At 47.0% G+C, this 26,289-nt stretch overlaps 1 protein-coding gene across 1 annotated transcript in view; it reads left to right on the plus strand.

Annotated features, from left to right (window-relative positions):
* The window catches only part of LOC147722334 (mediator of RNA polymerase II transcription subunit 1-like), a 597,606-nt gene that overhangs the window by 466,007 nt on the left and 105,310 nt on the right, over positions 1-26,289 (plus strand). Inside the window, exon 11 of the mRNA XM_086966831.1 lies at positions 6,257-6,365. Coding sequence (XP_086822957.1) covers positions 6,257-6,365 — 109 coding nt within the window. The remainder of the gene's footprint in view (positions 1-6,256; positions 6,366-26,289) is intronic.

Genomic DNA, 26,289 nt, shown 5'->3' on the forward strand with positions numbered 1-26,289 from the left:
TGGGAAGCATACAAGACAGTGGCCAGGGATTTTGTACAGACCGAGGTTGGGAGACGGCGCAAAGAAAAACATGCGCAGGTGGAAAAACTGGAATTGGAGCTTCTCGCTCTGGAGGATGGGACGGGGCTTACCCAGGAGCAGGAGCAGGACAGGCAGCATACAGCATGCCTCCTGAGCAAGGAGTTAAGGGACGTACTGGCGGAACAGGCACGAGCGCATGCACTTGCCACCCAGCGGCGGGTGTATGACTTGGGAATTAAGGCAAACAGAATGATCGCCTGGCTGGAAAAAAGAGATCGGAGCACAGTTGGGTGCCGGGAATAGAGCGACCGGACGGGCCGGTCAGCACCACTACTGTGGCGATTGCGGAAGAATTTGCACGCTACTATGAGGAGGTCTACCAATCTCAAACGACTAGAGAGGAGAGGGAGTGTAGTGAATTCCTAGCCCCCTTGCGGCTACCCCTACTGGAGGCTGCGGACAGGGATATTCTGGATGCAAGAAAGAAGTGGAGGAGGCCATGGGGGACGGGTTCCCGACAGAAGCGTTTGGGTGCGTAGCAAGTCGCACGGCACCACACATGTGCAACATGTTTCACGAGGCGCGAGAGACTGGACAGCTTCCGAGGGATTTACGGATGGCAACGATCGTAGTGATCCATAAGGCCGGTAAGCCGCAGGGGGAATGCAGCTCCTACAGACCTATATCCCTCCTCAACTATGAGACGAAGGTCCTCCGGAATATCCTGGCCACACGCCTGGGTGCGGTGATACAAACACTGGTCCATCCGGACCAGTCGGGCTTTATGCCCCATAGAAGCACACGACTCAACCTGCGACGCCTGTTTGGGGTCCTGCAAGCAGTCACTAAGCAACAGGAAGTGCCGGCGGCACTGCAATCTCTTGATGACGTATGGCTTTCGATAGTATTGAATGGAGTTACCTATATGCAGTTTTGGAGAAGCTAGGATTTGGTGACAACTTCTGTGCCTTGGTGAAGCTCCTCTACACAGAGCCCCTGACGAGAGTCCGGGTTAATGGCGCCATGTCACGAGAGTTCCAACTGGGACGCGGCAAGAGACAGGGCTGTCCACTTTCCCCTACTCTCTTTGCCCTAGCGCTTAGCCACTGGCGCATTGGGTTCGTACGGACCCTGGGGTGTGGGGCATAGACCTGGGGGTGGCTGGGAGGAACATATATCGTTATACGCCGACGATATTTTGCTGTATGCTCAGAGACCCTCTGAGTCCATACAAAGGCTGATGGTCATACTACGCACGTTTGGGGAATACTCCGGATATCGCATCAACTGGAGTAAGTCCCTGGGTTGTGTCCTGGCGGGACCCCAGCCTCAAATTTTGGAAGACTGCGAAGGCCTAATCTTGCGTACAGAGTTCCGATACTTGGGAATCTGGGTCACACCGAATTTCTCCGTCTGAATGTGCAGACACAACTGGAACGCCTTCACAGCGACGTGATGCACTGGAGGACCCTCCCGCTCTCCCTAATGGGCCGTGCCGTCTTATTCTAGATGATTGCCCTGCCCCGATTGCTCTATACACTGCAGAGCTTGCCCTTCCCGGAGCACGTATTCAAAACATTTGAGTCAGAACAACGCTCATTATTGTGGAGTGGAGGGTGCCCGAGAATAGCGCTTAAACTACAACTGGGAATGTATGAGGTAGGGTTGGCGGTGCCCGACATTCGTCTCTACTATTGGACGACACAGCTGGTCAATATAAATGGTTGGGTGTTTTCCCCAAAGGAGGAACCCGCGTACCGAGTGGACCGTATGGCACTGGGGGAGGACTCCTACTTGGAGGCCTTATACTCTAAAACCAGACATAACCGGACCTTGCCGCCTCAGACAGCTGTGGTGGTAGAGGTGTGGAAACGGGCAACTAAGTCACTGGGATTCGAGGCGAAACTTACGGACCGTACACTTTTGTGGAAAGGCGACTTCCTTCTGGAGGTTGCAAAGCTGCGAGACCAGCACCAGTGGAGCCTGATAGGCATAGACATGCTGGGGGACGTATGGAAGAGGGGAAAACTGGTGGATTTCGCGAGTCTGCAGACGGAGTTCAACATGGGTGATGGAGAATTTGTGCATTACCAACAACTCAAACATGCCATACACGCACATCCGCCGCTACCTGAATATGCCCCACTTGAGGATAGGCTACTGCTTGACCCTATGATTGATTAAGCTATCTCCCTTACCTATAAAAAGCTTATTAATAACCTTCCGGACATACTGGGACCGTTGAGAGAAAAATGCGAGTCGGATCTTGGCTTATTGGAAGATGAGTGGAACGAAGCTTTGCAGTGCCCTAGAGAGGTTGCGATCAGGTCTAGATTCAGACTGGTTCAGCTGCGCATACTCCATAGGTCCTACACCCCAAGGACGGTGCAACGTAAGATTGGGTTTGCAGCTTCACACTTCTGCTTAAGGGGCTCCGGGGGGCTGCGGGGAGGAGGGCACCTTTTTTCTTATCTTATGGGACTGCCCCAAAATCTGTGCGTACTGGGTTCAACTGCAGGGGATTATGGAAGAAGTAATTGGGGCAGAGGTTCAGCTATAGGCCAGATGGCACGTTCTGGTGATAGATTGTAATTTTCCTGTTACAGAATGTCCTAATGATGTTGTAAATATGTTAGCCTAATGTGTCTAACCAATATGAAGTTACAGCCTATTATTAATGTGCTGCAACCCACTGAGCTATTTTTGTAATATGCAAGCTTCAGTTGTATAGAATTGTTTCTGTAATGGTTAAGCTTTTGTCTTATTTTTGCCTTCTAAGTTAGAAGACTTGTAGTGCATTGCCTTCTATCTGTTAGGTTCCCATTATTGATATTTTTGTATACTTTCCTATAAGAGAGAGAAGCTTGTCTATGACAGACAGATTTCTGATGCTGACATTTGCTCTGCAGCTCCAATGTCTCATGGTACAGTTTTCCCCCCTCCCTTATGAGCAGAAAGTCCCTGTTTCAGCATTTCTTGCCTCGAGTTAGTTTTGCAGAAATGTTTCCATGCCCTGGAGTAGCAGAGCTTCGGCTCTGTGGCCTTGAGGGGTGATAACAGTGTTGCCTTCGCAGGTGCAGATGCCTCATGTATGAGTTCATTGTTCACCCTCTGCTGAGCCCAGTACTTTTCCAGTCTGGGCGTGGTTTTACTCTGCCATGCTATGTGATAATGTATTGCTGTGATGAGAGGAGTCAGTCCTCTCGATGCACTCCCTGGGGTGTAGACCTGACAGGGCCCATCTGCAGATGAATATTATGGCCAATAAAATATATTTCTAATTCTTCTCCACTGCCTGGCTGGCTTATTATATGAGAATGATAGATGAGTGAGGTAAGTCGCTCAGGTGGATTTGAGCCACTCTTATCACTGGGGGTGACGGGTGACGTTACCTGGCCCAAGGGGGACAAGATATGGCTAGCCCTTGCCAGTATGGTGGCAAAAAGGAACATAGCTCGACTCTGGGGGGGGGGGTGACCTGTCACCAACGGTGGAGGAATGGGAGCGGGACCTGGACTGGTGCCAAAGGGCAGAGAAAGTTATTTATAACAGCAGGGGTTGCCCCAAGAAATGGGAGAAGATATGGTTGGCATGGAGACGACACAGGGGGGAATGGTTGAGTACCCCGGATGGTTCACCACTGGGATGAGTGAGGCCCCTATAGGAATTCATCTTCTGACCGACACGCTCTGCGAGCACTTAATGCACCCTACTGTTTGAGGGACTGCCCGTCCACAGTTGCAAGAGGGAATGGCCATGAAGCAGGGGGGGGGGGGGACATAGCGTGGAGGGGGGGGCCTGGGCAGGGAGGGTAGGGGAGCTTAAACATAGAACGTTGAATTTTGTGAGGGGTGCGCTACAGGGATTGGCTTACATAGATCTCGCCAATTGATTTTTACATTTGTATGATTGTAACTGTACCAATGCACTTCCGCTGCTATCTGATGTGTATTTTAATGTAGCTGTTCTGTTTCAATAAAAAGATTTTAGATTTTTTTTTAATACATCTATAAGTCTCTCTTTACCTATGATTTTGCTAGGCACATGGGCTACAGTTATTCCTTTACCTCTTGACAATACGGATTTGGAACTCTTAGATTTACTTTTATCCATTGCTGTTAAAATTATACTCACAGAATGGAAATCTTGTCATCTCTTTTCTTTTCATACCTGGTGGGCATGGGTTTTATATCTTTGTGAAGCTCATACTTTTGTTGAAAAGAAGCATGACTCTCCTTCAATTTCTAGTGATGTTTGGTGGTCTCTGAATAATTATATGAATTTGTCCTCTCAGGAGTTGGTAGCTCAATATCCCTTTGATTCCATTACTTAATTTATTTTCTTACTAGCTGTACCATGCCAGGCGTTGCTGTGGCTCAGTCTGGTTAAATGGAAGAGGAAGAAAAGAGTAAGCGCACATTTCTAATAAGTTTAATTTCACAATGCTTGTGGGTATACAATATGTTTTTGTGACTATTGTCTCTGCATCCCTTGTAGTTGTTGCGCAGCAAGCAAATAGATAGGGTCTGTTCAGCCTTTCTATTAAAAACACGAGCGTATTGTACACGGGCGTATTCGAATCCAACGTTGTGTATCTATAAACACGCGCTAATGTTGCAAAGTGAACCAACTCCTCCCCCTCCCTCCACCCACTTCCCAGTCTGCCATCCTGACACCAACAGTCCATCCTAATATATGTAGACTATTGTCTCTATGCGTCCCTTGTAGTTGTTCCACAGCAACCAATTCAATAGGGTCTGTTCGTCCTTTTGATTAAAAACATGCGCGTATTGGACTCGCTTGTATTTGAATACAACGTTGTGTATATATATATATATATATATATATAAACACGCGCTAATATTGCAAAGTGAACCAACTCCTCCCCCCCCCCCCTCCCTCCTCCCTCCACCCACGTCCCGGTCTGCCATCCTGACACCAACTGTCCATCCTAATATATGTAGACTATTATCTCTATGCGTCCTTTCTTAATGTTCGATTCCAACATTGTGTATATATAAACACACGCTTAATCAAATCCAAAGTTGTCAAAATTTCAAAGCAATCTGTGAACAACTTTCAGAGATTTAAGATTTTGAACAAACGAACATTGACATTTGTATGTGTCTGTTCGGGCTTTCGATTAAAAACACGTGCGTATTCAACATGCGAGTATTGGAATCCAACGTTGTGTATATAAAACACGCGCGTATTCGAATCCAACATTGTGTCAAAATTTCAAAGCAATCAGTGAAGTACTTTCTGAGATTTGCGATCTTGAACAAACTAACATTTACATTTTTTTTTATATAGACTAATATAGCGGATGTCCCTTCCCACCGTTTTTTATCCTTCTGCCTTTTCTCCTTGTACTCTTTCTTCTTTTTCTTTTCCCTCTTTTCGCCTCTTTTTCCCTCGCTGATTATCTTATCTATTAAGCAATATAACTAACATATGTTTATGTTGTGATATATATGTAGTTGCCTCACCTGTTCCATACTCCTGGGATTTATACTTTATGTTTGAATTTATAGTATTTATTATTTGTCTTGATGTTTATTTGACCATTCAAAAAAAATGATAATTTTGCAATCTTTTATCCCAGTCTAGTAGTTCTTGGTTATGAAATCCTTTTTTAAATTCTTCGTTACTATTTATTATATATTTGATTCTGAAATGCTGTATTGCTATTGTATTACAAATGTACTTCTTTTTTAAATCAGCAATAAAGATACTTGAACTTAAAAAAAAACTTATGAGGCAGTGCGGTGTGATTGGTGTGTCCCTTGGAAGAGATGCAGTGTTCAGGATGTCTCTGGGATTCAGACACTGGAGCAATCACAAATGGTATCAAATATATAGGTCACAGCACCAGTACAGAGAATGCATAATCTAATGTTGAAATATTAGCTATAAAAATGTTTGCCCTTAATGAGTGTACGTCGGTATAAAAGATCAGTGGCACCTGGTCCAACTGCCCCTTGCAGTCAGTTGTCATTTCCATTACGTCAATTTTCTTTTACTTGCATTACACTAATAAGTGAGAGCAAATGTTCTCTTCAGCCTGAATTAAAAGGAAGGGCTGGTGTGATTACTTTGTGTGAGGAGACATCCTCTTCTCTGATGCCACAATTGGTTCTACTTAAAAGATCTCCCAGTAAGATATAATTGTATATTAACAGAGCTTTAAAATATTCGTTGTCATACTCCATCGAGCTCATGCTTGTTTTTGCAGGATCCCCGGTGCATGGAATGAAATCTATGGTGATTGTTGGCGGTACAGAGGCACTTCATAAACTCCCAATCGCTCCCTTACTCGCAGATTCCCAATCGGTGGATTCGAGGTGACCACAACTAAATGTTTTAATATTTTAAACAAGTAGTGTATTAATACATTATAATATGTGCATGGTAATAAGGCCATTGAATTATCAGACCCCGGGTTATGTGTGGCAGTATCTAACAATGTAAATGTGAGTAAGACAATTAAAAAAAATGCTAACAGCAGTCAAAAATGTCTATTGGCACGTGATAGAAATCACTACAATGCCGCAGCTATTCTGGATAAAGACCTAGCTAATGTTGTCATGCTGTTTTGTAACCTGACTCGTACACTTCTGATTCTTAAATTTGAAGTTTAGAAATGAGATTCCAGTGTTAATAAGTTGTATATGTATATTAATAGAGATGATTTATTTTTCTGTACATTCATTTCGAATTTGGTCTACTGACAAAAACGTTATAAAATGTGTGCTGTGACATGCACGTGGTTCCATTTCAAACCAATGGATGTTTTCAACTAGTACCTCTTCGTTCACCATTTAACTCGGGGAGAATGTGTTTAATGTTTCATTCATATTGCAAGTTCAAACAAAATGTGATCAGTATTTGATTAGTAAACAGCAGACGAATGAAAGGGTAGCTTCCTCTCTGCTGATTTTTTAAAATATCTGCTATTGGGGGCGTGGCAAGCTGACTACATAAGATAGAGCTGCTACCACAGAACAAAAAATATGTAAGCACAGCTATTCAACAATGTGCACTTGATTATGCCTTAAAATTTCATCCTAGTTTTAGTGAACCTTTGATTAGCGGAGACTCTCCCTCGACCATTGAATGTGATCAAGGCCCACACAGCAGTTCCAAAGTGAAAGTCCATGTTCTACACATAGCCAAAGACCTCTTCTATTTATAGGCAGCAGTAAAACCCGTCCAATCGGATCCAGGGTAGGATCCGCTGTACAGCTGACTGTCAACAAGATCTGGTGACTGGTGTCGCGATCGCCCCTTGCAATGATACACAGGAGTCAGAGGTGACTGGAAGTACGTCTTGCTTTATAACCTGCCAGTCTCATACTGGCTCACAGCCTAATTCTTTTTCCGGTTCCCGTTTCCTGTTCCCCCATTTCCTGTTCGCCTGTCCTGTCCCAAGACAGGGTCAGGCGAGACGACATGACATCTCCCCCTTTTCTACAAAGTCTCACCTTCCTTTACATTTCTTCAACAAGTCGCCGAGTTTTCCTTATCAGGCGTTGTGGACGTTTCTCTCGCTCTGATGCCTGGACGGGGTGTTTGGCGGCACTGGTGATTCGTGTGGGACTGTGGTGGTTTTGGTCACTACTATCACCTTGGCTTGCTGAATCGCTTGAAAATTGGCTCGAGGAAGTCTCTTGGTTGCTGCGTAGATTGCATCTCTTGAAGTGCGATATATTCCTTGTTATCTGTTTGTGGTCAGCCTTTGCCGTGATCATGGTTCCTTTCCTTTTGCTGACTTGTAGGGGAATATCAAGATACCGACTGTCTGCTTTGGCTCGCCGGTCACCTCGGACTATCACCCAGTCTCCTTCCTGGATGTCAGATTCCTTGGCGCGTCTGCGCCGGTCGGCATATGTTTTCATTTTGAGTTTCTTTTCATGGTCCATCTCGACCAGTGTGTTGTGATCAACAGTGATGGTTCGTGGTTGAGGTGCAGTGTTCACTGGGTAGTCGAGTGCGGGGCGCCCTTCCCAGCATCACGGTGGCCGGGCACTGATTTGTAGTGCTGTGAGGCGTGGTCCGGTATGCTCTTAATACCTCGTTCAATGTTTGTTGGATGTCTCGGTGTGTTAGCTCAGCTTGCTGAATTGCTTTTTTAAGTGTCCCCATGAATCGTTCCACCGTGCCGTTGGCCTGCGGCCATAGTGGAGTGATTTTTTGATGTTTGAAGTTGAGGTGGGTCGCAAAGTCTGTAAATTCATGGCTGTTGAATGGGGGGCCGTTGTCAGATTTCACCTGTAAGGGAATGCCCCATGCTGCGAAGATTTCGTCTAGTACTGGGATGACTGTTGTTGCTCTGGTGGACGATATCAGGTGTGCAAATGGAAATCGAGAGTACTCGTCCATGACGACTATGATGTATTGTCCTGACTGCAGTGGTCCGAAGAAGTCGACTGCAACTTGTTGCCATACTCCTTCCGGTAGCTCTGACATTTGGAGCGGTGCAGGTGGCTCCTCTCGACTGACCACCTGGCATGTCATGCAGTCTTTCAATGTTGCTTCTACCATTTGATCCAGCGTGGGGAACCAGACACGTTCTCTCAGAGCCTTCTTTGTTGCATTTATGCCTCTGTGGCCTTCGTGTGCCAAGTTGATGACCCCTTGGCGTAACTTGTGTGGAATCACGATCCTCCCCCCTCTCAGAAGGAGCCCATTGTCACTGATGGAGAGTTCATCATGCACGCGCTGGAAAGCTGCGAGGTCGTGAAGAAGCTGGTCAGAGTCTTGGGGCGACCGCTTCACATCCCTCCAGGAGTTTGTGCGGACGCGAGTCATGACTGCCTGCACAAGCGGGTCGAGTGCTGATGCTTCTTGAATGGCTTCCAGAGGGACCGTGGGTGGACATGCTGTGTCAACGACAAAGTGAATGTAGTCGTCAGCGACGGATTGAGCAGCTCGAGCACTGACTAGAGGGTGTCGTGACATAAAATCAGCTGGATTCTCGGCTTTCCCTGGCTTATGGATGATGGTGAATATGTAGTCTTGCAGGCGTAGGCCCCACCGTTCAATGCGTGGCGGCATTTTAGCGTTGGGGTTTCCAAAAATCGTGATGAGGGACTGATGGTCTGTGATAATCGTGAAGTGTTTGCCATAGACAAACAGGTGGAAATGTTCACACGCCCACACCACAGCTAGGCTTTCTTTCTCTGGTTCGGAATATGCTTTTTCAGTGTCCGTGAGGCTGCGGCTTGCATACGCAATGATGTGGCGCTGGTCAGAGTTCTCACGGTACTGGGCCAGGATGGCGCCCAGACCCACCGGGCTGGCGTCAACTGTGATTTCAGTTTTCTTCTTTGTGTCGAAGTAGGCAAGATTTATGGCAGACCCAACGGCTTGTTTGATCACGGTGAATGCCTGTTTGCATGCATCAGTCCATTCAAAAGGTTGACCCTGGCGTGTAAGTTCTCGTAGGGGGTAGCTGATCGTGGCGTCGTCGCGGATGTAGCGTGCGCAGTAGCTTGCCATTCCAAGGAATGAGCGGAGATCACTCACATCTCGGGGTGTCGGGGTGTCAGCGAGAGCAGCTACCTTTTCTGGGTCAGGCCTCATCCCCTCTTTGGAAAAGATATGTCCATAGAACTTCAGGGTGTCTTTGTGAAATAAGCATTTGCTGGCATTGAGTGTTAGGTTTGCAGTCAGCAGAGCGTGGCATACCCTGTCCAGAGCGGTGTCGTGTTCCGTTTGATCTTTGCCAAAGACTAGCAGGTCATCACTATAATTGAAGGCGTTGGGGATACCTTGTATGACTCGCCGGATGGCTTCCTGGAAGATTTCGGCGGCCGAGGAAATGCCAAAGTTCAGACGTTTATAACGGAAGAGGCCTTGATGTGTGGTAAACGTCGTGATATATCTCGATTTGTCATGAAGCTCCAGCTGATGGTAACCTTTGTTGAGGTCGAGCTTGGAGAATACGGTAGCGCCATTGAGTCTCGTAATCCTGTCACTGATGTGGGGCCCCGGGTGGCGCTCCCGCTCGATGGCAGTATTAGGTGCGCGCATGTCGACACACAGTCTGACTTTGTTGTCCTATCCCTTTTTGGGGACCATCATGACTGGTGATACCCATGGGGTGGGTCCTGACGTGCGCTCAATGCTGTCTGTTTGTAGAAGTTCTTGGACCTCGTCGTCGACGGCTTGTTGTAGGTGGAACGGCACCTTCCTGTGGTGTTGAGCGATGGGTGTCACACGTTCATCAATGTGCAGCTTCACCTTGAAATGATTTAGTTTCCCAAGGCCCTTGAAGAGGTTCGGGAATTTCGCCACGATGTCAGGGGCATCTTCGGTCATATAGAGGAGTTCCACTAGTTTCAGCCTTTCTGCTGTGGATAAACTGAGTAGGCAGTCTGCCACATCTGGCCCTTCTACCACGTGGAAATAGGCTGAGATTCTCCGGTCCTTGAATGTGAGGGTAGTGTGGAAACGACCCAGGCAAGGTAGAGGTTTGCGTGACATCCATGTGAATATGCGGACGGCTGCTGGCTCCAGTTTGGGTCGTTGTTTCATGTTGTAGTATTCTAGAGCGCAGATGTAGTTTAGCGACGCTCCTGAGTCCAGAACAAATTTCGCTGGGTGATCTCCTATCATGATGTCCAGCTATGGGTATCGTTTCAGACGGTCAGGGTCTGATACCATGCAGATATATTCGTCACTGTCCTGCGATACAGGCGTGTGTGATGATGAGTCGCTGGACGTGGTTCTGTGTGTCCGGTAGGACTCTGTCGTCTGGTGTCTGGATCGGTGAATGCTTGTGGCTCGACCTCGTGATCGGTATGAGTGTGCTGATTGAATGCTGGAATTTGAGGAGCTGGATGAACGTCCTTCTCTCCCTTTTATGGCCCGTGCGTGGTGTCGTGTGTCGTGACTTTTGTTTGACGACCTGTGGGTTGACTGTTTGGCCTGACATGCTATTTCGAAGTGATTATCTCTCCCACAGCGATGGCATCGCTGACCAATTGCTGGACATTGTCCTGAGTGTGGGTAGTCCTGTCCACATCTGTAACAGGTGGGCACTGATTTGGCAGACTTGGTGTGCCGCGAGCTTCGTTTAGAGGAAGTTTTCCGAGTAGTGTATGATTGTTGGCCTGACCTATGAGAGTTTGACGTGGGTCTGGTAGTTCTGGTAGTTCTGTGTGTCTGGACTCGGAGGGCGTGTTCTTTCCGGTCCGGTTTGTGAGTTTCCATTCGCTTGGCATAGTTTTCTGCCTGGTCGTTAATTCTTGTTAGTTCCTCGATCTCTTCTAGAGTGTACTGTTTCTTTAGGAGTCTCCGGCGGAGAGATTCAGATTGGCATCCATCGATGATGCGGAGTCGCAGGGCGTCCTCTGTTTTGAAGTTGTCAAATTCACAATATCGTGCCATCCGCTTGATGCGCATGATGAAATCGCTCATGCACTCTTCTTTTTCTTGAGTGGCTAAGTTGAACGTGTATCGCTCATAGTCTACGTTGCGCTTGTGAAGGAATCGTCTGTCGGGGGCACCTTTTACCTCCTCGTAGGTGGCAGTTGCTGCATTTGGTAACTCTTTGATGATTTGCGCTATTTCTTGGCCTATTAAGTTTCTTAGTGCCACTAGTTTTTGTTTAGGGTCTTGCACCAAGGATCCTACCATGTAGTCCTCAAAGTCCTCGCTCCAGCTCTTCCATGCCGGCCCCATGCTGTTGCCTGGCGTTAATACTAGTGGCTGCGGTTGTCGCATGAAGGGAGCCCCCATGGGAGCGTGAGGCATCATGGCTGCGTTGACTTGTGGGGCCGGTCTTACTGTGTTAGCCTGTAGGGCTGGGCCTGCTACGCCGTTCCCTCCAGATGAGCTGTCAGGAGCCGTGTTTGACATCTGGAACTCGTGACTTGGTGTGGCTGCGTGAATTCTCCCACCCTTCTGTTATTGCAGGCTTTATTCCACTTAAATAGGAGCTTTCTGTGAGTTTTGTTATGGTGCAACAGAATGTAGCTGACTGTATGCTACACGAGACCCCTGTTCTCTATTTATTTTTGTTTTCTGATGTAGGAGACTTGACTTTGTCCCTTTATAAGCTTTCCCCGCTCCTTTTATGTTGGTCTGTGACTTTGCAGTGTATGGTGCCTGACCTCAATATGGCCGCCGTTGTAAAATCGTGGGTTATCTGGTGGCTGGTGCCTGACTCTAAGATGGCCACCATGTGGGACGTTGTGTCTCTCCCCACTTGTATACTTGCACTCTCACTACTGTCACAAACGTGCTCTTTCGTTTTTTCTGGGGCCGCTGAGGGCACGACTCACCCTTTTTTCTGGCCGTGCTCTTCACGTCTTTAAAGGCGGGCGGGTCTCTCGTGCCACGATGTTGCCGCTTTGATGCTGCTTTGTGTTCTGGGTTTCTCGTGTCCGTCAACACGAGGGGACATGCGCTTCTGCACACACGCTCCTGTTCAGCACTGCCCGTTCGGATGAGTGGCGCGATGTCCTTGGCAGGTCGGCAGGCTTCTGGCAGGCATATGCAGGGCAGTTCCGATGCCGGTTTAATTTTCGCGCTCTTTCCGCGCCGTCGGCAAACTGGACTGCAAGACTCGCTGGTTGGCCAAAATGTAGATGGCTGGGCGATGGCTTTACTTGTGGGCTTGTATACATCCCACCCTCGTCGCCAGTGTCGCGATCGCCCCTTGCAATGATACACAGGAGTCAGAGGTGACTGGAAGTACGTTTTGCTTTATTACCTGCCAGTCTCATACTGGCTCACAGCCTAATTCTTTTTCCGGTTCCCGTTTCCTGTTTGCCTGTCCTGTCCCAAGACCGGGTCAGGCGAGACGACATGACAACTGGGAGCAAGATACGACTGAAGGAAGCATACATGGACTTTTCTGTAGAAGCTAAATAGGACCACCAGACTGAAGGAGGCACTCCATTTTGGGTGGCTGGACTGCAGCTCTCTCTGTGACTTGTGGTTCAATACTGGCATTGGTCAGCATCATAACCATATTGTGAGTGGCAATACACAAGAAACAGTGGTCCTGGTGGCACTCAACCGCTGGGCTCACCTTGTGCATTACTATCAAAAAAGTTCCTCCTGCCAGTCCAGCACCAAGTAAGCTCCTCCTGAAACAATGAAGTTGTTACAAATCATCTTGGGTAGTTTGCACAACTTTGAACTTGTGTTAACTGGAGTAGAAAGGACACATTAGCTAACGGCACTCATTCTGAGATCTTTGGGTATCTGACTTTACTACATTTAGCTTGCCTGCCACAGTCACATAGTGACTGCCTGATGCATGCACTTATTCTAGTTGAGAGCTCTTGTTGGAAATCCAAATGTGACCTTTGATTCTATATGTCACTAGATGCTACTCTGTTCTGTTCTCCCCTTCCCTGAGTAGTGGGATCTAATACCTGCAATCTCCTTTCCTACATGTCTCCAAGGGTGCCCACCAGTGATTAGATCAATTATCCCTGTCAAATAAATTTAATAAATCAAACTAAAATTGTTCTCTTGTGAAAGACCTACCTTGCTGAAAGTGACTTTTTAAAGCTCTGAAAACATTGGGCCTGGCAGATCTTCAGTTCATCCTACTCCTACGAAAAGAAAGGTCTCTGTTCGAACTAGAAAGCATTCCACTTTCAAACTCACTAAGATGTTTTCTCCAAACCTCTAAGATCCACAGGATGATTTTCAATTGCTAATGGACCATTGTTCAATCAGGTAGTTTCTCTACAGAATGTGTATGGGCTCAGAGGGCGACCAGCTTCTTTTGCAATAACAAATCAGGAACACACAAGCACACCTATCTGCAGAGCCCGCGGAATTATGCAGCAGGGGAGGACCTCATTTTTTATCAGAGTTGGCTAAATTATGTGGCAAGAAAAGGCAAATTACGTGGTGTCTTGTGGCACATTTTGAAGCAGTATTATTTTAGTATTTTGTCACTGTTGCATACAATAACACCGAAATGTCAAATGTATCACCTTGAACATATCCGCTGAACAACTAAATCCAAGAATTCTGCAACCGAAAAATGACCTAGAATTTTTTTTTATTCAAACTACAAATTATGCGGAAAATGATGGAGTATGTAGAAATTGCGGCAAATAGATCATTATGCATAATTCCACTAGCCCTTTTTATGAGTCTTGATATGGCTCCTTTCAAACCTGAAACCTGTGAAGGATGAATCTTCCTCAACCATACTGAGCAGTACCTACTCCCCATCAACTACGTAAACTGATCACATGATCCGAGCTGGGACTTTTCCTTACTGAAACTCACAATACTGAGTCCTACCAATTTGCACAGTTTGGATTTATTATGCAAGCAACTCAATAAACATAGATGCGTGTGCCATAATCTTCTTAACTTATGAAGTCCTATCACAACAGGGTCCACTGATTTTATCTAATCAACCTTACAAGGTGCCATGAATGAATACCTTGTATATCTATCTATCTGAAATTAACTTTGATAGGCAAACTCTACCAAAAATTTTCTATTGTCATGCGTGAGAGACATCCTGTGTCTTGTACCTTTGCAGACTACATATTTTCATCAAAGTCGGCACAACAATTTCTCTGGTAGTAAGAATGTGAGAAATTGTGTTTCTGGTCGAATGAGGTGTTAGCCCTGTTAAAGCAACAGTCAAAATCCCTATCAGAGTGAACCACAAAAGCCACTAAATTAATCTGAGTTTAACGCCTCTGGTAGCTTGGCACAAAAACAGTCCTGCTTAACTTAGAGACAATGTGCAAAGTATTTATGCAGCATACAAACAGTCATAAAGTAAAAACACAAGAAATATTCCACAGTAATTTAGAAATATAAAGTACTTTTGTACTGGTTTTGGCCAAAGGGTACAGAAAAACGAAAAAAAGAAAATTAGTACATACGCAATGCTTTGCATTTATACTTTGCTTAATCTTGTAGCAATAGAAAAAAAGAGACCGAGAGAAAAAGGGATCAATCAATCAATCAGACATTTATAGAGCGCACTACTTACCCGTAGGGTCTCAAGGCGCTAAGGGGGGGGGGGGGGGGGGGGGGGGGGGGGGTGCCGTTACTGCTCGAACAGCCAGGTCTTGAGCTTCTTCCTGAAGGAGAGGTGGTCTTGGGTCAGGCGCAGGGAGGGAGGGAGGGAGTTCCAGGTCTTGGCGGCAAGGTAGGAGAAGGACCTTCCTCCTGTTGTCGCTCTACGGATGCGTGGGACGGCGGCGAGGGCGTGGCTGGCTGATCGGAGGTGGCGTTTGGGAGCGTGGAAGTTGATTCGGCTGTTGAGGTAGATCGGGCCTTGATCGTGAAGGGCTTTGTGTGCGTGGATGGGGATGGGTGGCACCTAGTGATAAAGAGAAAGGAAAAAAAAGAATCCTCAATTCAGTTTTAAATCTAGATCCAATGCGTAAAATCAAAAAAACTGTTCCATATGCGGTAATATTTCTGGAATGAGCACGTACCTCTAGTTTTAGCTAGTGTGCGCACCCTCTTGTATACATCTTTCATAATGGCCACCATTCTAATGCAACAGGAGGATTCAGCGAGATCCACACTCTTTCCATGCATAGACGGGCAGCCACCAAAATAATAGAGAAAAAAGATCTCAATCCCCTGTTGGCGCACTCTTTGTAGCCTAACATAATTTTTTTAATAGTGGGAGAGAAATCCAGCCCCAAACGATTCTCAATAATTGTAACCACTTCGTCCTCCAAAAGTTAACCAGCATAGGGAAGGTACAAAACATTTGTACCATGTTAATGGCTGCCATTCCACATTTTGGACAGAGCGTTGGACAGAGCATTCTGTCTCAACCATCTCCCAATACCGTCTGTGCCCATTTTGCAATCTTATCAGGAGTATAGTACAACATGCAGATAGTGCGAAATTGCTGTCATTTTAAATTGATAGAGTGCATAGCCCCATCTAAAATATCTAAAGCGGAGGTTAATTCAGCAGGAATAATGGCTAGCTCTAGAGCTTGGCTCCACTTATTGGCCACTTGTTAACTATCATCCCCCTATATTGCCAAAATAACAGATACATTGTGCTGATTCGTGGTTTTTGATTAGTATGCATTAAACATGGCATTAAGTCACAATTGTGCGGTATCTGAATCATTTGTTGTCTTAAAAAATAGTCTCTTAAGTGTAAGTACTTAAAAAAAGATTGGTTCTGATCTGTGTCCTAGGATGCTTGATTCCTGTCCAGGGAAGACATGGCCTGGCAGTTCGGTCTGGACTGTTCCCATGAGGCACAGGGTCGAGACTGATTTGCATATGTCTGAACTGGGGTGGCGTGGTGAGCAAAATAACGATGGATTAAACCCAGATCTGTGACTGGGGGTGAATGTTTGACAATGTTCAACATTCTGTCCATCATCTTTCTGTGTTTCATTTTCACCCTAAGTGGGAAGGGTATACCCAGACATGCTGAAGGACTGGGTTTTTTCTAAGTACCCAGCGGTGCCAGGGATAACACCTGAAACCTTCGTAGGCAACCTGTTCCGGCGTACAAATTACAGAGACACGGGACACTTCCTTCGGCGTCAAAGATTCGAGGTTTATTACTGCAGGGAACACAGAAGTCACAGGAAGTACAACATGTGCAAGTTCGAGGAGTCTGCTTCCAATTGTATCTGTGGATCGCTCTTCTTATACAGTTTTTGGGCATAGGATAACATGGTGCACAAAAGATTACAACCTGGTTCCCATCGTAAAAGTCAGAGGGGGTCGCTTTCATGTATTTAGGGCCCGGAACATAATTACAGTAGCATGTGGCAGTTCCCAACTGAAAAAGTACATCTTCCCACCATTAGTACATTCCGTTCGGCTGTAAACGAATCGAGGAAGAGACAGAAACAGGTGCAGAGGAAGACGAGGACAGTGAACAGATCGAAGAGGGTGTAAAAGGGGTGGTATCAGGAAACACGAGTTGCAGGCATCAAAGGAGACGTGCCTAATGAATGCACAACTAAGACAATAGACCGGCACGGCAAGATGAGCCTCGAGCGGGGCCATCTGCCTTACAGTGTCATCCCCCTCATCATAAAGACACCTTCAAAGGAACACGTGTCTTCCGCAAGAGATTGGGGATCCCAGGGTCCCAGGGTCACTGGCTACTTGAGGGCAAGAAACAAAATGGATGCCGTATCTAAGATGGAACCCGTGGGTTCAGATGAAGAAACCCACGAAACAAACGAACGGTTTAGGTTAGCACAGCGAAAACGCGTACACCCACTAAACTCGTCATTTGCGGTTCATAGATACCAGACTCGACCATATTCGTGCGAGTCGAAAACACCACTTACAATTGTCACGGAACCTCAGACGCTCCTTTTGCCCTCATGTAGGCAAGCACTAGTCGGAATCAGAATCGATCTCGATATTCATCAGACCATCTAGATGCTGTTGCAACATAATTCTATCCATCAGAGTTCCTTTGGTAACAGGCGGCTGCCTTATACACGTCGTAGCACAGAGGCCACATAAGGCAGGACCACACTGCACACAAAGACAACACGTGAACAGGAATGCTACAACAACCCCAATGATCATCAGAATCTTCCAACCCCAAGTCGACATTAGGCCCCAAAACCACCCGAGTAGCGTCCAATCCCCTACGTCCACGTGTATGGACTCGGAGATCTTATGCAACTTCGAGATGGCTTGATAGACAGTCGGAGCGTTGTCTGGAATGAATATACGACAACTCGAATGGATCACCTTACATACTCCACCTCGATCTGCTAAGACGACGTCTAAAACCATACGATTTTGTAACGTCATAAGCCTATCCGCCTGAAGCTCAGCTGTAATATTGCCACGGGCACTGGCAGTGATATTAGCTGTCGATTCCACCACTCGAGTCAACTGTCTCAGGTTCCTACTATTGATCATAGGTCCCCAAAACGGCAAGAAACCCTTGAAAAAGTCTCCTGCCTCTTGGCCGGCAGTGTCCTCTTTGCTAATCACGCCTCTCACAACTCTAGTCTTGTGATAATCTGAGGCAACCGTAAAAGTCGGTGGCAACAAGTTTGCAATATAACAGGTGCCCGCGAAGTCAAGGGGCAACCATGTATATGCACGGTCTTAACAGACAAAGTACGTACCCTTGGCAGTCAGGAGAACAGGGGAAGAGAGCATTGGTAGAACATACGTCTCAGAGCAAGCACTCTCCCCAAGGTGAGCTCTCGGGCTTCGGCCACGGCCTTTCAGACAAAAATTACCAAGGTGGGGTACGATCCATATTGGAGATGAACTTTTGAGCTGTCTTTCGCCCACGAGCGCACTATACTCAACCTCACTCAGATCCCTATAGGCTCGCACCTCTTCCTCTGGGATGAGTGATGGCTCATAGATATCCCTATCTAAATCAGCAATCGCTATTGCCAAAGGCTTATGGTACGGACCGGGACCAAAGTGTGAAGAACGTGGCTCTCGATTGGGGTAAGAATCTAGTGCGCTTCGAAACATTGTTTGGAATGCTCGAGCTGAACCCTGGGAACTGTAAGGAAGGACCAAGTACGGAATTCCCTTATCGGTGGTATGTGGCATTAACCCACACACCCAACAATTGGTAGTGTTCATCACCAACTGATGCTGATGAAGGAGCTGAACGAAGGAATGGTTCATGAATTCCGCACGTCTAACCTGCTCGTGTTGTGGTAAGATGTGGAAGGAATGAGGAGAGACAGTGAAGGTAAGTTTAGGTTCAGAAGAAGGGGTAGGTGAGGCAGTAGGCAACAATGACTGTATCATGTAATACACCCCACCCACCAATAACGAAGAAACAGTTAGGAATAGAAGGAACACCTGAAACATGAAGCATTTTGTATGTGCAATTCTACGCAATTCGAATCTTTGGGCCTGAGCTTTTTCCAATTCCGACAGCTTCGAGAAAGCCATCCTCTAAAACCGTCCGCAACGTTCTTGACGCACTTTCCCCAGGAGTTCCTAGGAATCGACGGTCTCTGACTTAGTGTCAAGACCTACTAACCAGAAGGAAGTACCCGCGCGGCCCTACGGTCTACCCGGATGTAATGTATTTTAAGCAACAATATATATATACAAAATTTCCTAGCTGTGGAAACAAATACACATATGTGGAAAAAACTCAAAATTTTACAAAATCACAATTATGCAAAAGTGTTCAGACTGAAGAGTGGTAATGGGGTAACGTCGATGTCAGGGGAGAAAGCAAAAATATTTCTTTATTAGTCTCTGGTATTGGAGCGAAGAAAATATCGGCTTCTCCCAGGACGAGTCTGATCGTCAAACAGTTGGTCCGATGATGAAACAGAGTTCTGTTTACCAGTCAGTTGTTCAGATCTTGAGTTCTGTGATGACAAATGTTCAACAATATCGTTCTGCTGCACTGAGGTATCTCCGACAGGCTGAGCGTCGCCGAATGGGACAAAGTTCGGTACGGTCTCAACTTCAGACGAGGCGATGCCCTTCCTTACCCACGAGTCCGCTGGTAAAGGTATAGGTACCTTTTTGGTGTGGGTGGCATGCACCCAATGCTTGCGCCCCTCCAAACGAACAGCAGTCCTCGTGGCAAGGAGCACCTGGTAGGGTCCGGTGAATCAAGGCTCAAGATTGCGCTTTCGGCCAAAATTCCTCGTCACCACCCAGTCTCCGGGCTGGAGCTGGTGGCCTGGACCCTCCGTCTGCGTCGGCAGTGCTTCAAAGACCTGTTGGTGAATTAACCTCAGTTTAGCAGTCAGATCATGAAGATAATCGATCAACATTGGATACTCAAGATCAGAGAACACACCGGGTCTAGGGACCCCCCAAACATTGGCAGGACGGCCGAACACAATCTCATAGGGACTGAGCCCTACTCGAGAGTGTACAGTCGCCCTGGTTGACAGAAGAGCTAAGGGCAAAGCGTCAGGCCACGAGAGACCAGTCGTAGCCTGAATCTTCGCAAGTTTCAATTTAAGGGTGCCATTGTACCCTTCAACCAAACCTGCTGACTGGGGATGATTGGCGCTGTGGAATTTTTGTGTAATTCCAAGGCCCTTGCACACATTCTTCATCACACTCCCTACAAACTCACTTCCGTTATCGGACCATACAATCCGTGGCATTCCATACCGAGGGAAGTATTCCTTCAGTAGGATTTTTGCAGTGGACAGAGCAGTGTTGTCTTTAAGAGGGTAGGCTTCAATCCATCGGGAGAATGCGCAAACCACAACTAAAATGTACTTTAGGTTATTGCATTGCTCCATATGGATGAAGTCTAACTGAATCACCTCAAAGGGACATGAAGGAGGAGCAAAATGGCCAGGGGGTGTAGGAGTTCCTTTACCAGGATTGTACATCATACATATCATACAATTCTTAACCAATCTCTCAGCACACTTGGCGATACCATCATTCTTCCATACAGGGGACAACAGCTTGCAGATACCTTTCGCACTAATATGTGACAAGCCGTGTGCCATCGTCACAACAGCTATCACATACGCATCCGGCAACATCCACCTCTTATTCTCCGACAAATCAATCCAGCAGCCATTCGCATCCAACTTTCCCGTACTCTCTTTCCACTTCGTCTTTTCAGACTCGGTGTCCTCATTCTGAATCGCTTTCACACTCTCGATAGTGTTCTCACACATACCAGTTTCTGCAGGCCACCTTACCGAACTCGTCACATACATTCTAGTTGTAAGGTTCCTGGCAGTCTCCTTAGCAATCTCATCAGCGAACGCATTGCCACGACCAACATCATCCGTCACCTTACGGTGTGCACTACATTTAATAATCGCCACCTGCTCGGGCAATGCAAGTGCATCCAAAAGATCATTCACAAGCTGTCCATGCTGAATCTTTGTACCATGCGACGTCATGAAACCTCTCTCTCTCCACAAACGTCCAAAGCTGTGCGCAACACCAAACGCATACTGGCTGTCCGTAAACACATTCACCCGTTTCCCTTTCGACACACACACGCTCTAGTCAAGGCAGTCTCCACAACCGTACTCAACGTCACCACAGCAACGTCGTCACATCACCATTCGGCAACTTAAAACACGACCCATCCACATACAAGGTACCGTCGGGGTCTTCCAATGGAGTGTTTTTCAGGTCCACACAACCTTTTGTTTCCTCCTCAGTTCGTAAGTAGCAATCGTGGGTTGCTACCTCATCTGATTCCATATTGATTGGCAACAAAGTCGCCGGGTTCAGGACATTACAACGCTTTATTTGAATGTGACTTGCCAAAAGCGTCAACTCATACCCAGACAACCTTGCACTCGTCAGGTGTTGGGTTTTCGTACGATTCAAGAGAGTGTCAACTGCATGCGGAACCATCCCCGTAAGCATATTATCCATGACCAATCCTGCAGATTGTCGGATGGACACCGCAGCTGCCGCTGTTGCTCTCAAACAACTCGGCAATGCTCTAGCTACCGGGTCCAAGGTCGAGGAAAAATATGCACATGGACGCTGCTTACCACCGAATTGTTGCGTCAAGACACTCAACGCACAACCTTCCCTCTCGTGAACGTATAGTGTAAACGGCTTACTGTAGTCAGGGGTACCTAACACAGGGGCCGAACACAACGCATCACGCAGTTCAGAAAAACTTTTCTGACATTCTTCCGTCCATGGTAAAGGAGTTGGAACATCCTTGCACGTAAGAGCCACCAATGGTTTCGCTAGCAATGAAAAATTTGGGATCCATTGCCTGCAGTATGACGTGATACCTAAAAAGGCACGCACATCTCTCTCAGTTGTTGGCACAGTCATTCGAGCAATCGCTGCAATTCTCTCTGGGGTCAACCTTCTTCCCTCCTTTGACAATAAGTGACCTAGATAGGTTACTTCTTGGCAACAATATTGCAGTTTAGAAGGTGACACCTTGTGATGTAAGTCACAGAGATGCTGCAACAACGACACCGTAGCAATTTTGCAAATGTCCTGAGTGTCCGCAGCCACCAATAAGTCGTCGACATATTGGATCAAGGCCGCACCGGCCGGCAATACAAACGCGTCAAGTTGGCTCTTCAAGGCTTGGCTGTATATCGATGGACTCTCACAGTAGCCCTGAGGAGCTCGTTTAAACCTAAAGCTGCGGCCACCTAGAGAGAAACCGAAAAGGTCCCTACTCTCCTCAGCAATCGGAATGCTAAAGAAAGCATTCTTCAGATCGATCACCGAGAACCAGGATGCGGACGCTGGAATCAGAGTCAGTAGAGCCGTTATGTCGGGCACCACAGGGAACTGAGGAATCACAATTTTATTCACCTCCCGTGAATCGATGACAAAACGATAAACAGGAGGCTTTGATGGATCAGTGCGTTTCCGAATGGGCAGCACAGGGCTATTACACACGTTTCCCCGAGTCTCCTCAATAACATCTTTTTCGATCAAATCGTAGATGATCGCTAACAGTGCTCGCTCACCATCAAGGGAGATACGATACTGGGGAATACGTGGCAAACGCACATTAGATTTCAAGTGAACAACATAAGGGGAGATGTCGAGCAGGCCCACGTCATTGGGACCTGTAGCCCACAAAGATGCAGGAAGAGAACTCCATTCCGGTGGAAGCTTATCGATGGACAAGTACATAGGAGAGATAACTCTCTCACCCAACGTAAGCTTCACTCCCACAGGAGAACAATACAAAGTCGCATACAGACGTTTCAGCAAATCCAGGCCCAAGAGATTTTCACCACAACCAGTAGTCCAAATCAAAGGAGCTTTCAGCTCACGAGGCCCAATTGTAAGGGGCAAAGGGCGTGAAACCGGATTGCTAACAGGGGCGCCAGAGAATCCAACGGAAACATTTGTTAAGCCAGACAAAGGTGCGCCAGGGAGTTTCGAATGCATGATGGAACTTTTCGCTGCACCAGTGTCCAACAGAAAAGGCTCAACTACGCCCGAGGTGGCAACTGCGACGTAAGGCCCTCTCTGATAAACCGGAACTGATACTACTCCCTCTCCTTGTCTATGGCTGTCCTAGTAATTACCGTTGTCAGTGTTCTGATCGACGTAATAATCGTCCACATTGTACTGTGCAGATCTGCCTTGCGACGATCCACGCTGATCAAAACAATTATTAGAATCAGAAGAATTATTGGAACGATCATTTTGAGTACCGCGACCTCTACCACGCGAGGCCTGTTGAGGACCACTACGACCTCCTCTAGATGAATTACCACTATTTCGATCACGCAAAACTGGACAATCGAATTTCAAATGACCCTCGTTTCTGCAATAGGCACACTGATTGTACCCCAGCATAGATCTCTGCGAAGAGGAGTCATTCCGTGATTGCGACCTATTCAACTGAGACTGCGATTGATTCCGCTGCTGCGAATCATTCTGATTCGAACGTGGAGGATACGCTTGTTGCAACAACACTTTCGTTTTGAGCTCTTTCGTCTTTTTATCCGCACGATCACTTTCCTCTTTCTCTCTATTCTCATAATATTGGGCTGTAGCCAATATCTGAGCAGAAGTGGAAACAGCCCACGCACTCTCTGAATTCCTTAATTTGTTGCTTAGGTCCGGCAACAAATTCGACACAAATTTGTCCACGAACAATCTCTGACCTCCCTCTGTACCCATATCTTGACCACTATGATCAATGAATGCCTCCTCAAACCTTGTAAAGAAATCGGAGACACTCTCATCCTTCTTTTGTTTGCAAGCGGACAATTTGTCCCAATTAACCTTCATAGCTGGCATAAGCGTTTTCATAAGGGTGATTATTCTCTGAGGGAGATCGGTAATGAGCTGTTCGGGCTTAGCCCCACCAATTTGTCGGGTATCAGCCGCCACAAGGGCAGGCCAGTCACCGCCTAGCTCGGCTACATGGTTTTCCTGACGAATTTTTGCCCATACCGGTTGCGGAACGACATTGCCGAACAGCATATCAATGTCGGCAAGATTCATTATCGTAGCATCCACTAGCTGAGACAATTCTTTATAATACCCTGCAGGATTTTTGCGAGGGTCGGGCAAAGTCTGCTTGACCTGCAAAACTTCCGATCGTTTCCACGGAAGATGTATCCACACTCTCTGGAAATGTGGCAGAATAATAGGATTCGCATTAGCATCACCTGGCATCCATACTGGTGGAACTTCGCGCATGGGATACTGACCAGGCGCTGCTGTCAGTCCCTCAGTTTCATCTGAAAACAGTGTACGAGGCGTCATAGTGGGACGAAAAGACAGTAGCTGTTCGACTGCACGTCGAACATTGCTACCCACAAGTATTCCGCTCGAAAACTGAAGCTGAAGGTCAGTCAGAGCAGTCAATACATCGTCAGGTGCATCAGCCGATATCACATCGCGTAAGAACTTATACATTTCTTCAAACACGAATCTTTGTGTCGGCTCATTGAATTGAGAGAATGTGTCAACAACCACACGTGGAGGATTCCTGAGGGGGTATTTAATCCAGCTTGTCGCCATATTAATTAGTGGATCACGCTCCCTACCGTCAGGAAGCTGACTCCGTAGTTGGGGAGCATTAGAACCAGCAGACCCGAGAACTGGTCCAAGAGAAGAGAAGAAGTTGGCAGCAATATGAGGAATACGCCGCCCAACAGACGAGGAAGAAGAGAGAAGCAAGGGGGTAACGATAGAAGTGTCAGAAACAGAAGGAACAGCAGGAGTAACCAAAACAGTAGCAGTAGCGGGAACAGGAGTATGAGGAAGTATAGACGGAGGAGCAGGTAAAGGAACAGGAGCAGGTAAAGGAACAGGAGCAGGTAAAGGAACAGGAGCAGGTAAAGGAACAGGAGCAGGTAAAGGAACAGGAGCAGGTAAAGGAACAGGAGCAGGTAAAGGAACAGGAACAGGCTGAGAAACAGGGGCAGGAGGAAACACAGGAACCACGGTATCCTGTGCATACGGAGGTGGCGACTTTAATAGATAGGACAACAAAGGGTCCTCTACTGCTTCCTCTCCCTTCTTATCCGTACCCGTCGGTAAAGCAGGATAACACTTATCGACAGTCATGCCCTGCAACCTATCAAAAACTTCCTTTTCCTCCTTATCTCGCTGAAACTGCTCTGCATTTCTTACCGTTGAAACAATACCTTCTCTCTTATTACGTTTAAGCTGCTTGATTTCTTTCTGCTTGGCTTCTTTCCGCCACAACCGAAAGGAATCAAACATGGCCGGCCTTGCTTTTCTTTGGAACAATTTAGCTTCCAGATTATCTAGAATCAGGGCCTCAAAACTACCATGAGGTGGCCAACTAAGGACACCGTCTTTTTTAGTATAACAAACCCAACACTCATTGAATGTAATTGGACCCAAACCATGTCGACTGTATAACTCATAAGTTGGAGTTCCAACCGGAGGTATCGGACACGAGTCCTCCAGTCGGGAATCCGCACCACAACCTCTAAAGCAACTGAACAAAGTACTACGGCCAGGCATCGTGCACACTAACCGAGTTTCACAAACGTCAAGGGTTATAGGATTACAATGTCCCTGCAAAAGAGCAAAAACCCTCGGTTTTTGGCGACTGCAGACGTCAAATATCACAACAAAGAACAAAATACCAAGAACCACAAATGCAATGGAACCATGCAACAACTAAGCACCCACAACAGCAAAGGACTCTGGGAGCGACCCACAAATACTTAACTCAAAGATCAATGGCGTCACCAGGAAGGCCCGTCAATCGTCTCGCTGTACCAAGGTCTACGCCAGGCGCCAAAACAGGTCTACAGTCAGGGCAGCAGTCCGTCGCAGCCGTCAGGAGGCGGGGATCTTCGCGGGAAAAGTCGTCGGGCCACTTGTTTCGACAACAGGATCGATGAAGCGGGGTGCACCTTCCCTCGGAGATTTCACACGAAGTTCCTCACGATCGTCGGGCTTTGGACCGGTACCGCTGATGCAGGCCTACGTTGGGCGCCAACTGAAGGACTGGGTTTTTCTAAGACCCAGCGGTGCCAGGGATAACACCTAAAACCTTTGTGGGTAACCTGTTCCGGCGTACAAATGACAGAGACACGGGACACTTCCTTCGGCGTCAAAGATTCGAGGTTTATTACTGCAGGGAACACAGAAGTCACAGGAAGTACAACATGTGCAAGTTCGAGGAGTCTGCTTCAAATTGTATCTGTGGATCGCTCTTCTTATACAGTTTTTGGGCATAGGATAACATGGTGCACAAAACATTACAACCTGGTTCCCATCGTAAAAGTCAGAGGGGGTCACTTTCATGTATTCAGGGCCCGGAACATAATTACAGTAGCATGTGGCAGTTCCCAACTGAAAAAGTACATCTTCCCACCATTAGTACATTCCGTTC

The sequence above is a fragment of the Lissotriton vulgaris genome, chromosome 4_1 (assembly GCF_964263255.1).
Source record: "Lissotriton vulgaris chromosome 4_1, aLisVul1.2, whole genome shotgun sequence".
In the NCBI taxonomy this organism is placed as follows: Eukaryota; Metazoa; Chordata; class Amphibia; order Caudata; family Salamandridae; genus Lissotriton; species Lissotriton vulgaris.